General features: G+C 44.9%; 1 protein-coding gene across 1 annotated transcript in view; it reads left to right on the top strand.

Annotated features, from left to right (window-relative positions):
• The window catches only part of Lama3 (laminin subunit alpha 3), a 214,227-nt gene that overhangs the window by 48,310 nt on the left and 153,017 nt on the right, over window positions 1-12,900 (top strand). Inside the window, exons 3-8 of the mRNA XM_057789086.1 lie at window positions 1,294-1,411; window positions 2,036-2,154; window positions 3,896-4,066; window positions 6,590-6,681; window positions 7,753-7,868; window positions 9,663-9,781. Coding sequence (XP_057645069.1) covers window positions 1,294-1,411; window positions 2,036-2,154; window positions 3,896-4,066; window positions 6,590-6,681; window positions 7,753-7,868; window positions 9,663-9,781 — 735 coding nt within the window. The remainder of the gene's footprint in view (window positions 1-1,293; window positions 1,412-2,035; window positions 2,155-3,895; window positions 4,067-6,589; window positions 6,682-7,752; window positions 7,869-9,662; window positions 9,782-12,900) is intronic.

The raw sequence follows: 12,900 nt of genomic DNA, 5'->3' as shown, positions 1-12,900 counted from the left end.
AGAGAGAGAGAGAGAGAGAGAGAGAGAGACATACAACTTAAACTCTTATATGTGGGAAAAAGGTTAAAACCCCTACTGTTATTATTATTTTTACTGTTATTTTGTTCCCAGAGATTGAGCCAAGACCTTGCATGCATTTCACTATTGAGTTACACACCAAACCTTCTCTTGTAGTATTTTTTTCCCCAGGAAAGAGAACCCCACAGGGTCTGACTCCTCTTTTCTTCCCACCCTCCCTGAGTAGACAAATTCATTGCTCTGGCTCTAGTGGGCTAGCTAATGGCAGTGGGGCATCCTTCTCAGAAAGCCACTGTAGAACATGCAACTTGTGGTGTGCTGGGGCCAGGGATTTGGGGAACAGGGAAGGACTTTGGTCATTAACGTGATAATACAGAGTTGTTTAAACCTGTGCTCTACTGTCTGCCGTCCCTCAGTGTCCCTGGGGTTGGGCTCCACTTCTTTCCCTCTGTCCTCCCTGTCCCGTCTCTGTGTGGAATGGTGCGCTCGAGCCTACACACAGTCTCTTATGTAATCTAATAAGATATAAGTACTTGTTACACACTACATTGCCAAATACTACAGACAAGAAAAATGTACATGGTGCCATTGTGATATACCCTCTACCCCAAAGTTTTTGATCCTCGGTTGATTGAAACAAGTGACTGTTTCGTTTTTCTGACTGAACCTTAATATCTGAATTTTTATTAATTTCTATTAATCATGCTATAGGATGTAGCATCACCAATTCGGAGGCCTGACTGTATCATTGCAGAGTTCAAATTTCAAAGCAGACTTTTTTGAGGAAGGAGAATGGGGAATAAACATCTGGGTGTTTAGGAATTGGAGGTGAAGTGAGCAAGACCAGAGCCCCACTTCTTTTCTTCCTATGTGTCATTCTGATCACAGGCCAAAGAATGATGAGAATGAATAAGAAACGTGGTAAGAAGAAAAAGAGACCAGGGTAGATGGCACAGGGAAAGAGGCCGAAACTCAAGATAATGATGGCAATGCACGTACTGAAAGGGAAGGCGGCATGGCTTTGAGGATAAGAAGCCTGAAAGGCTACAGCTGAGTAGAGATGTCTACCAGGCAGATAGAGCTTGGATCTGTATCTTGTAGCCTTGAGAATCACTGACCTGTAGAAATAGTCAAAGCTATGGACAAACCAACTTTAATCTTTTCCTTTTGGTGGGCCTGGGGATTGAACTCAGAGCCCTTTGCATACTAAGCAAGTTCTCTATCACTGAGCTATACCCTCAGCCCAGACAAACCCCATATCTCTTGCTTTTTCAGCTTTTCCATGTGGCCTATGTTTTAATCAAATTTGCAAATTCTCCGCGCCCTGATCTTTGGGTCTTGGAAAGATCTGTTGACTTTGGAAGCACCTACTCACCATGGCAGTATTTTGCTCGTAAGTAATCTTGTCTTCTGTGCTATGTGGGGCTTTGATTATCTGAAACAGTTTAAGACTATGGATTTAGTGTCTCAGTGGAACTCCTAAGTAGTCCTCAGAATATCGCGTTTCTCGGTTGTGCATGCGTTGATTCTTAGGACCCTCATGCAGCATGGAGGTTGCACCCCCTTTTGTAACAATTTCGCTCCTACTGGTGGGCGGCATCTGCAAGTGAGCTGCCACTCATGTTCTTCCTCTTTCACGAGGAATGAGGAACAAAGTTGGCTCTGTATGGATCCTGGGCTCCAGTTACTCATTTAGAACCCGTCATCTTTGCTAATGAAGTATGTAAGTGTCTCTGGACCTCATGATCAACCAAAGTGGCAGCCAATTTCCTTAGAGGGTAAAGTTTCCTACTCGAGGCACGAGGAGTTAATAGCATATCTTCAAACATGGTTGCTGAAGGCACTTGAGCTGAAAGAGCCAGGTATTTCTTTTTCATGAACTAAAAACTTCATCCTAAACTTTCATCTAGAAATCCAGAAAACTTCTTGTTCTTCCTCTTAAGGAAACACAAGGCAAGGGAAGAGATCTAAGAGAAAAGATGCATGGTTTGATAATGTTCAACTGTGTCCTTCCTAGATTCTCGAAGAGATTGTTTAGAACAGTTTGGGCAGGAAGCCAACATGGCAATCAACCGGGATGACCAGCTGCTCTGTGTCACGGAGTATTCCCGCATCGTGCCTCTGGAAAATGGCGAAGTAAGTGGTTTTGGGAGGCAGTCAGGGGTAGGACTCGGAAGGGGACAGGAGGCTATGACATTGCATTTCCTGGGAGACAGTGTAGATCAAGGTGGGGAGCAGTGCTTTGGAGGAACTAGAAAAGGAATCACACCAAAGACTCAGAATGAGTTGGGTTAGAAATTCTTTTGGGGGCTGAATTCTTCCCTGGAAGTTAGAGTTTGGGATCCAAAGCCCACCAGCTTCAGAATTCTCCCGGTGACAGAAGGTGGTGGGTGGGTCACTGGTAACTGGTGAGATCCCCCACCTTCTCACACACTATTTCCAGGACTGAGGAGGTGGGGCAGGTGTCAGTGCTAAGCTAAGTCCTGGTAAAGGGACCATTGTTGGTACAAGACACCCTAAAACCAAGTTCTCAGCAAAAAGGTGGCTTATTTACCCCAGAGGGATAAAGGACAGGGAATAAGAGAAAAAGACAGGAGAGAGAGGATGAGGGAGAAGGGAACAATGGGCATTTGTCCTGTAGGGACAAAGACGGTCTCCGGATAAAGAGGAGACAGAAGTGGCCCCATAGGAAAATAGCGGTTTATTAAACGAAACGGGAAATCCATGGTAGGATGAGATGTTTAATTTTTATTGGACACGTTAATTAGGTGAGCCAAAGGGGGCTTTTGTCGATAGCTGGACTTTGGTAGTCAGCCTCAGGAGGAGGAAGTGGACTAGACCTTGGGGGCTAGCTTTAGGAATGTAGTCTAATGGTTTATAGCAAGGCAGAGAGAATGAGAGAGGACAAAGCCCATCAGAGCCATGTTTGCCACGCTCCAGCTGGCTAGAGTCCCTTTACCTGGTCCCATTTGACACAGTAGATGTCAGCTTTGAGGGAGAAAACAATTGTTGTCCCCTTGGAGTTGCATCTGACCCTGCTATGAAATCAGCACGGCTGTTGCTGTGCAGGGGGACAGACAGAGATGGGGACAGTCAGGGAAGAGTTCCGTGGAAGGGGCGAGGCTGTGAGGAATGTAAACAGACTTTCAAATCAACTCTGTTAGGAGTGTGAGATTTCACTTAAGAGTCTCTATCCAGTATCTTCCATCTGGTAAGCAGTTTATGTTTCAAACTACTGAGGCTTGGACTTCATCAGCTGAGGCATGAAAACCGGAGTCCTTGTTCTGGTCCACATTTCTTCAGCGTTTAGATCGGTGGTTCTCAACCTATGGGCTGCAACCCCTTTGGGGGGCGGGGGTCAAATGACCCTTTCACAGGGGTTGAATATCAGATATCCTGTGTATCAGATATTTACATTATGATTTATAACAGTAGAAAATTACAGTTATGAAGTAGCAATGAAAACAATTTTATGGTTGGGGGTCACCACAACCTGAGGAGCATTATTGAGGGTGTTAGGAAGTTTGAGAGCCATTGCTTTAGATTATTTCAGCTTCGTTTGCTTGATGCAGCTTGACAGACTGTCTTCCCCGTACTTAAGAGACACGCCAGTCTCTCGCCGGCATTCATAGCTCTTACCCTCCACAGGCACGCAGCAGATCAGAGAACGTCATCATAGAGATCAGGTTTAAATGTAGAACCAAGAACTAGCTGCTAGACCACGTCAGTACGTCCGGGGCTCCTTAGAGAACCAGGTGCTTTGGGGGCATATATTATTTTTAGTGTCTTGTTATTGCATTTTGAGAAAAGGACTTTGATCTGATGTGTCCTTTTTTCTTTCTTTCTTTTCTTTTTTTCTTTGTTTTTTTTTTTAAAGGTGGTTGTATCCTTGATAAATGGTCGTCCAGGTGCCAAAAATTTTGCTTTCTCCGACACCCTGAGGGAGTTTACTAAAGCAACAAACATCCGCTTGCGATTTCTCCGGACCAACACCCTACTTGGGCATCTTATCTCCAAAGCAGAGCGAGACCCCACTGTCACCCGGCGGGTGAGTAGCATTTTGTAAGCACCTAATCAGCTGTGTTTTGTTCCTTGTTTTGCTTGTCAAATAAGTTCAATTCTTCTGAGTACTTTTCCAAGTCTGTGATCTTAGGCAGAGGGTGGTTCTTGTCTATAATAGGTATAAAAGAAAAATGAACGAGGCCCTGTGGTGCAGGTCTGTAATCCAGCTGCAAATGAGCCAAGCCCAGTGGTGCAGGTCTGTAATACATCTGCAAATGAGCCAGGTCTGGTGGTGTGGGTCAGTAATCAGCTGCTAGGGAAGCTGATGCAGGAAGACTTTAAGTGTAAGGCCTGGCTGTACTGTTGAATGAGTCTCAGGGCAGCCTAGGCAGGGTAGCTGTCAATCTACTCAATGGTAGAACCCTGGGTTCAATCCCAAAGATAATAGAAATTGTTATATCCAAAAACTGATTGTAGTCAGTCTGGTATTGGTGCAGACGGGCTAAGTCTCATAGTCAACAACCTCCAATGTCAGAAGCTAAAGAAGAGAAAACGTTTGTCTCTTGCTTGAGTCGCTGTCTAGCATGCATCAACAGGTGAACTCAGCTCCATGCAGTCACTCTGGGTACCAGGCTCCTTGTTTCTCACAATGTCTTAGTGTCCTTCTTCAGAATCTCTGCATCAGCAGCAGATGAACAATGGAGGAAAGAGGAAACCCACATGCCCCAGGCTACAGAGGTCACTTCTGTTGGAAGGTCTTGCTGGTCAGAGGTCTCCATCATGGCCTGGCAGCTTTCTCCAAAGCTCAGTGACATGGGGACTCTCTCCCCAGAGAAACTTCCTAGTCTCTACCTGCCTTTATCTGGAGAATGTCCCCAGGCCTGGAGGACTTACCTTTTCTGAAAGCTGTCTCTAAGCCTGGATGCCTGATTTATCTTTAGAAAGACCCTGCACAGTTCCTGCTAGAGCCGTTCCAGCTACACATATGATAAGTAAGACTTGTACTAGGAACTTTGCTCTAGGACCCCACTGTTACTAACCCAGCCTTATGATAGGACTGTGCCCCTTAATGCAAATTAGGGTTCCTCTCAGGCTCCCCAGTCCTATGTATTCCCCATACTCTGGAATAAAGCTGAATCAATTCACTGGTCCTCTCCCGGAGGGCTATCTCCATCATACCTACTGTGGTCCGAACCCTGTTCCCTGCTTCTGCTTCCTCCTCCCTCATGGACCAATGCACCATCGATCTAGAGGAAGAAACAGAGCTACAATTTCCACTCAGAAGATCTGGTTCTAGTGTAAACCCTCCTAGGGAAAGAGACTTCAAAATGTGACCTATTAGCGGAGAACCTGTGGTGGCGCAGTGAACTCTGTACTCTGAGGGAGATCTACAGGAACATCTCCCATTCTCAGGTGTTAGGATGGTACCCTGCCTTCTAGGGACGGGGGGGGGGGGTGGGGGCAGTAGAAGAGGTGACCTGAGTCTGCCCTTCTTCTGCATGGTCCAGCCCAATAGGAAACCAGAGAGCCAGAAAGTCTACGGCTGCTGCCGATATAGGGATCAGCCCAAGGGGAAGGGGCAAGATCACCTAGAAGGCTAAGTGGAAAATGTTCACTGTCCCTGATAGAGTTGGGGCATTTTATGTAGTTAATAGCAGAGAGGTTGGAAGGTGGCAGCCTGGGAAATAGTCATGACAGTTTTGAGCATTTTCCAGAAAAGTCAGGCACCTTGTCTGAAGGTGGCTCATCTGCATTATGCTCTCAGCTCTTTCTGAACCCTGGGTAGGGGAGATGGGGAGATGGGAACGGTGATAAGGATGAGCTGAGCTCTCTGGAAAATTGCACGGCCCCACCCCAGCTTACCACTTCTCTACACTTCAAGTATCTTTGGAATTTTGTCAAAAATAATTTGGCTTATCATGAGTGTTGCAAGATTTGTGTGTGTGTGTGTGTGTGTGTGTGTGAATGTGTGTGTGGTCTAGTTTAGGGCTGAGTCTTTCCTGGGTCTGTTGCTGACTTTGTCTGGTCGTTGGGAGTTTGAACTCTTAGCTTTAGCCTTTTGGAACATGAATCAGGAAGGTTCCAACAACAGCCAACAGCTGTTAACTCCCTCTACAGATGGATCCCATCCATCTTTGCAAATATTTTCTCCCTTCCCACACCCTGGAGGGGCAGATTGCACATTGTAGGAACAGAATTCATTTTTGGTAGATATATATGCTCAATGTATAAACGAGCTTAAAGCACATCGTCTTATTCCAGTAGGCTATATGAATGACTTTTCTCCCCAGAGGTACTTTTCTTCCCTGCACTTAAAACATTTGATGCTTTAGTGAACAAATTCTGAAGGCTTTTTTAAAAATTAAATTTGATCGAGGAATGCATTCATTTTGTAAGACAAGTTACAAGCAAGTGTGGTTCCCGTTTGTGCTCAAGTCAGCAAGGAGAAATGGCACAAGGGTACAGAATAAAGGAAAAGCTGTGTCAACCCTTATGGGGGTAAAGGTCAGGGAGAGAACTTCTGTGTCACAGTCCCTGGAAGCTGGTAATCCTGTTCTCTGTCATGCAGTACTACTACAGCATAAAGGACATCAGCATCGGTGGGCGGTGTGTTTGCAACGGCCACGCGGACGAGTGCACTGCTGACAATCCTGAAAACCAGTAAGTATGGCCGGCTCCCTCCTCACCTTGCTGGGAATAAGACTAGCTGTTGCAGTAGAGATGTGCACCCAGCTAGAGACTTTCAGGTTCTAGACTGGGAACTGGGCCCAGGTCCTCTAGAAGAACAGCCAGTGCTCTTAACTGCTGAGCCATGTCTCCCGCACCTGACTTCAAATTTATTTCATTTGAGGTTTCTACCACGTTTGACAGTTCCTACCTCAAGATGGAATTGGCACCAAAGGTGGGAATGCGTATTAGGATCTTTCATGATTGCCATGTACTCAAATAGCCTTCAGTCTCATTTAAATTGTGCCGATAGGGAAGAGTTCAGCAAGGACAATCTGGTGTGGAATACTTGTGACATCTACATGCATGAGCAGGAAATAAGCCTCTGCTTGAGATGACCCAGAGACTTGATGGAGGAGGCCCATTTTGGACAATCAGTGAAGTTAGTTCTAGACAGAATACAGTTTTAACCGGGAAGGTTTACCATCCTGACCTCACTGCACGGATAGTAGCAGGCTCGCACTTTTGATCAGCTGCTGATCAGCCTGCTAAACAGGAGGAGTCTGCTCATGTTCATCTTTTGCTGTGTCAAAAATGACAGTTGATATTAGGCGAGATAAGACCAGAGTAGAGAGGCCACCCTGGAAAGGACTCTCTAATAGACTAGGCGGGAAGCATTTCTGCAGAAGATGCAAAGCCAAGTGCTACCTCACCTTTAGCCTAGACTGACAATCAGTACAGCAGAGGCTTGATGATGTCAATGCCCACACATGCCAAGTATTTCATTGGTACTGAGCTGAAACTACCATCTCTAACATCACATAATCCAGACACTTGCGAGGTAGAAACAGCAGTAAAAGTTCAAGGTCTTCCTGAGCTACATAGTGAGTTCAAGGTCAGTCTTGGATAAATGAGAACTAGTCTCCAACAAAATAAGACATCAAATCAGTGCAAGCAAATGACATTTCAAACTCAGGATGCCAAGGAAGGAGGTTTCCCTGAGTTTGTTGCTGTACCTACAACCACTCCTTTCAATTATCAAACATGCGTTGCTTTCATGCTCAGGTTCCGATGCAAATGCCAGCACCACACGTGTGGGGAGACTTGCAATCGCTGCTGCGCTGGCTTCAATCAGAGACGCTGGCGGCCGGCTGCTCTGGGGCAGCACAACGAGTGTGAAGGTGAGTGTTGGTGAGATTAAGGATGGTGGAGACCCCAAGATGTCCTATATGCTCCTCTATATACACGGTTATGAGAAAGTTGAATTTATAGACTGGGCACAGTATGAGATGAACAGCAACTAATAATAAAAGACACCAGATTGTGATGAACTGGCCAGCATCACCATGTTTGCTCTTTGTGAGCCTTCATTATGTAAGACAGGGTTGTAGGAACCTGACCCTGCAAGCCGATTTCATCCCTAGCATGAATCCGGGCGACTCTCAAGCGGGGAGTAACAGCCATGCAAAGACAGCCTGCATCCGTGCTGTTCTGCCAGCATGGCACACGATTTGGAACACGAATTGTTAATTTTTGTGACTCCCAATTTAATATTTGTAGACCACAGGTAACTTTACTATGGGAAATGTAGCCATTGGGTTAAGGAAGCATCAGACTTAAGAGGAAAGTATAAGAGGAACAGAGAATTATTAAGTATATACATGGTACTCTCATGTGTGGGTAAGGTTGAGTGTTTTGACATGCTGGTCTCTCTTTTCAGCATTTGTGGGGTGTGATAGTGGGTAGAGGGCCGAGGGCTGGAGAGAGAGACGCGAGTGTTGGCCGTGTTGAGAGCAGGTGTTGCCGTGGACTATTTCCTGTGGGAGGTAAAGGGGTCAGAGAGAATGAGGAGATAATGCAAAGCCTCCTTGATCACAGGGGTGTTAGAAAGTAAGGAGGTGATGGATCTGCCCCTCAACATCTGTATGAGTTATTTTTCCTGGTGCTGTGGTACCAACAAAAGCAACTTACAAAGTTACATCTTCTTGAACCTCCTCCTTCCATGTGCATATCGGTGCTGGGTTCTCCCATGTCCATTTCTGAGACCCTATCGTGGGGCTACCATGAGCGTTATAATTAGGCAGTTTCAATCAGATACTTTAGTGGCTGTGTTAGGCATGCTTTGACTAGTTAAGATATTAATATCTGTTTAATTTTATGACCTGATCTTTTTGATTGTTTTTAATCTTTTTTTTATTTTTTAAAAGATAGTTTTGACATTCTTTCCCAGTCATTATGAATTATTTGGTCTCACTCTTGGTGGCATATAAAATAATCACAGTAGGAATCCAAATTAATATGGCAGGGTTAGCTGAATGCCACCCTGAGCCTAGGCCCATGCTCCATCACAAACAAAATACGTGTAGTTCCATCTCCATAGGATTTATAGTCAGCCAGACGGGTTGTTATTTGTCTATAGGTAGACATTAACCTAATTCCTGTTTTTCGCTGTTACACATAGTCCTAAGATTGAAAGTTTAGACTTTTGAAATATGGGATTTGGAATTAAGCAAAGACTGACCAGTTCTGGCTGTCTTGTTTATGGGTTATGTAGCTATGAATCATCTTGTAAACTTGTTCCATCTCAGTTTTCCTGTCTGTGGTATGGGGATAATGGCACCTACCTTAGAAAGTAGATTAAATGCCACAAAGCATATAAATGTGTTTTATAATGAATAAAGAGCTGGGCAATAGTTTTCAGTGACTGTAGTCTGTGTACATAACTCTAATAGGCATTTTGATTCACCGTTGTTCTATCTTTTAAGAAAAGAAATGTTTCATTTCCTATCAAACAGAAGGAGTCTATAAAATACGGTCTTTTCTATAATAGTCTCTGTGTAAAAAATTCCCTGTAATCGTTCACAGAGTGTCTCCAGTGTTTCAGAACAGACTTTACTGTAAGCCACAGAGCAGAGATCCTGTCTGGAACTTACTAAAAGTGGCACGCTAATCTGACCAAGGATGCTTTCTTCCAGCTTGCAACTGCCACGGGCATGCCGTGGACTGTTACTACGACCCAGATGTGGAGCTCCAGCAGGCGAGCTTGAACAGCAAAGGCACCTACGCAGGTGGGGGCGTCTGCATCGATTGCCAGGTGAGACACGCCTACAGCCATCACCCTGTACCAACCCTGTTGTCGCCGTACATCCTGTTCAAATAGATTCATGTGGGCAAAGCCGTCACCAGAACAGAGTAGGGGCGGTGACAGATGGGGTGACCTTGAGGAAAGGACAAAAGCAACCCAACTGGGACAGTGAGGTCTTTCACAGATGGCTCTGAAACAGCTCGATTTTATGTGGAAAACTAAGCTTTCATACCTGCTCAAATCTATAAAATTGATCTGATATTAAGCAAGGAACTGAATGAAGGTAAAGTTGTAAACTTTAGAGAAAAAACGGGGTCCCGTATGATTCAGAAGGTGAGGAAACTTTCCTCAGAGGAAGCCGCAATCACGGGAGATGAGGAAATCAGATTTCACTGAAATTAGAAACTTCTGACTGCTCCCACTGAAGATCACTCATGGGTGAGCTGCAGACAGGGAGAGCAAACTCGCAAACTGAGTCCTTGATAGTCACTGGAGCCCAGTTATTGGTTCCTCCACCGAAGTAATAAGCCAAATCAAACCAAATTAGTAAATCCAGATTTAATAAGTAGAACAGAGCAAAGCAACTCCCAGGTGATTCTCAGGAAGGCAGGGGAGAGAACACCAGAGCAAGGGGCAGATCTGCTGGGGGCGGGGCTTAAATGGCCTGTAGGTGTCTTGAACAGTGTCAAACAGTGTCCTGGAGGAACTGCACATGGAGGAATGGGAGCAGTGGAGCTGGGCGGAGCTTCCCAACAGTCCTAAGCTCTTAAAAGAAGGCAGGTAACCCACCCCCCCACACACACACATACATACCGTAACAAAACAGCCTCTTATAAATGTAAGTACGCGAATGATTAATAAGCTAGCAATCAAGGGCTGAGCTGCTTTGTAGTATTAGGAGCAGCGGGCTACAGTTTCTGGCATCCGGCCGCCCGCACGGCTAGCTTTACCCGAAATAATTACATGGAAACTGTATTCTTTTAAACACTGTTTGGCCCATTAGCTCCAGCCTTTTATTGGCTAGCTCTTACATATTGCTCTAACCCATTTTTAATATTCTGTGTAGCATCACGAGCTGCTTACCAGGAAAGATCTTAACCTGTGTCTGTCTGGAGTGGGAGAATTATGGCGACTCCCTGACTCAGCTTCTTTCTCCCAGCATTCTGTTCTGTTTACTCCGCCTATCTAAATTCTACCCTATCAGAGGCCAAGCAGTTTCTTTATTAATTAACCAATGAAAGCAACAGATAGAAAGATGACTCTCCTCCATCACTGCTTCAGTCAGGAGGAAATACCAATCAAAATCACCAAATCCCCTCCACCTCTCACCGGGGCGGCAGTAATTAAAAAGCCTAGAAATTCAATTTCAGTGAGACGCGAAACAACTATACATGCCATCCCCTCAACAGAAATGGTGTACCGTGGCTGCAACAAGCTATTAAATGCTGCGAATCATGCACCTTTCTACACTGTTTATCTACAAGAAACAGAAATGCTTTGGCTGTGAGCCAGGCCTTTAATGGCAGAGCCATCTCTCCAGTACCAGAAATGCTTGTTTCCAAATCGCCGCCAGCATCAGTGGTAAAGTCAGCAGCTGTAGGATCGATGGATACATCCCTGCTCATCATTTCCTAACAAAATACTAAGGGGCAAAGGAGACCTTGTCTGATGCTACATTACAGCACTGAGGATCTTAGGGGCAGCGCGGAAATAGAAAATCCGCTTCATGAAAGGCTCCTGTTGTGTGGCAGCCATTGGCACAGAATTCTTCAACACAAGTTATCAGAGGAAAATGTCAAAGTGTGATTAGCTCTAAGGAGGTGCAATGGTGGGGGGCTGACTGGGCAGGAACATGGGGATGTTCCGAGTGTTTTCTATACTGCGGTAAGAAACTGGGCTCTTATTATGTGCATTGTCTGACATTGGCAAATTATGATTGAGAGTTTTGTATGTATAAAATATATTTTATAGTAAGAACAAAAATCATAAGCACGTGTTAGACTCCAGTTAATTAAGTCTGTGGTTAAATACTTGGTGGAAGGTGGTTGACACTGTGTCACGTGGGAAGGCACAAGAAGTCAGATGTTGGTGAACGGACAGAGGAGAGGCCGGGGAATGCTTATGTGGAAATAAGTAAGTCAAGTGGGATGTTTACTGTTTATCTTTAGGTGGGGCTTGTATGACCATTCAGTGTGAAGCTATCCAAAACAAATACTGAGGGAAAGAGGAGGCAGGGGGCTGTATGGCTTGCCTGCGTCAGCTCCTCTTGGCCTCTGTTTCTTGTGGTAACACTGACATACTTAGTGAAGACTGGCGGTTACCCGGGTTTGGCGGGTATTGCTCAGAGGTACCCTATCCCTGTTAACCAAATGACGTTGAACCTCTCCTATGAAGATAGGGCTACCTCCCTAGTCCTTCACATACATGGAGAGGTCAACGAAGTGTTTATCTCACTCTTCCCAAACCATCTGTGTTTCACATGAAACACACAAAAACATATGGGATCCAGACGCAGAACATATGGTTCACTTCTGCCCCAAACCCGACCACGCACAGAAAAGATATTTAAAAAGCAAAATGCACTCTTTCTCCAGAGCTCATTATAAAGAGAAAATGAGGAAGATGTACCATCTAAAAGACTAGAAATTCCAAAAACAATCGAGAAGAGAGCAAACATGAAACATACCTATTAATATGGTATATATGGGGTACACAGCTTTGAATGTCAATGGCATGCAGGCCCAAGAGGTCACAAAAGGAGTTGATTGTGCGGCTGGAGTCAAACTCCTAACACTACACCAAAATTCATCAAACATAACCTGTGCTGAGCACGGTGTTTTCAGACTTGAAATACAATAAACATTTTAATTTTCTGAAGTCAGCCTATACATTCAGTGCAATTTTAATACTTTTGTGGAGATGGACAGATTCTGGACTTACTAGCAGAGAACACAAGAATGGATAATTAGAAATAAGTGAATGTGGGACCCATCTTCAGAGGATCAGAACCACTGTGAATCTGTAGCTGGATATGGACTCGGAATGGGGATTACAGTCTGCCAGAAACTAACAACCTAAACCAGCACCTGGGAATGGCACAATTTGATTTTGAATGCCATGTCATTTAT

Source organism: Chionomys nivalis, chromosome 14, assembly GCF_950005125.1.
Source record: "Chionomys nivalis chromosome 14, mChiNiv1.1, whole genome shotgun sequence".
In the NCBI taxonomy this organism is placed as follows: domain Eukaryota; kingdom Metazoa; phylum Chordata; class Mammalia; order Rodentia; family Cricetidae; genus Chionomys; species Chionomys nivalis.
This window is presented reverse-complemented; position numbering and strand designations above follow the sequence as displayed.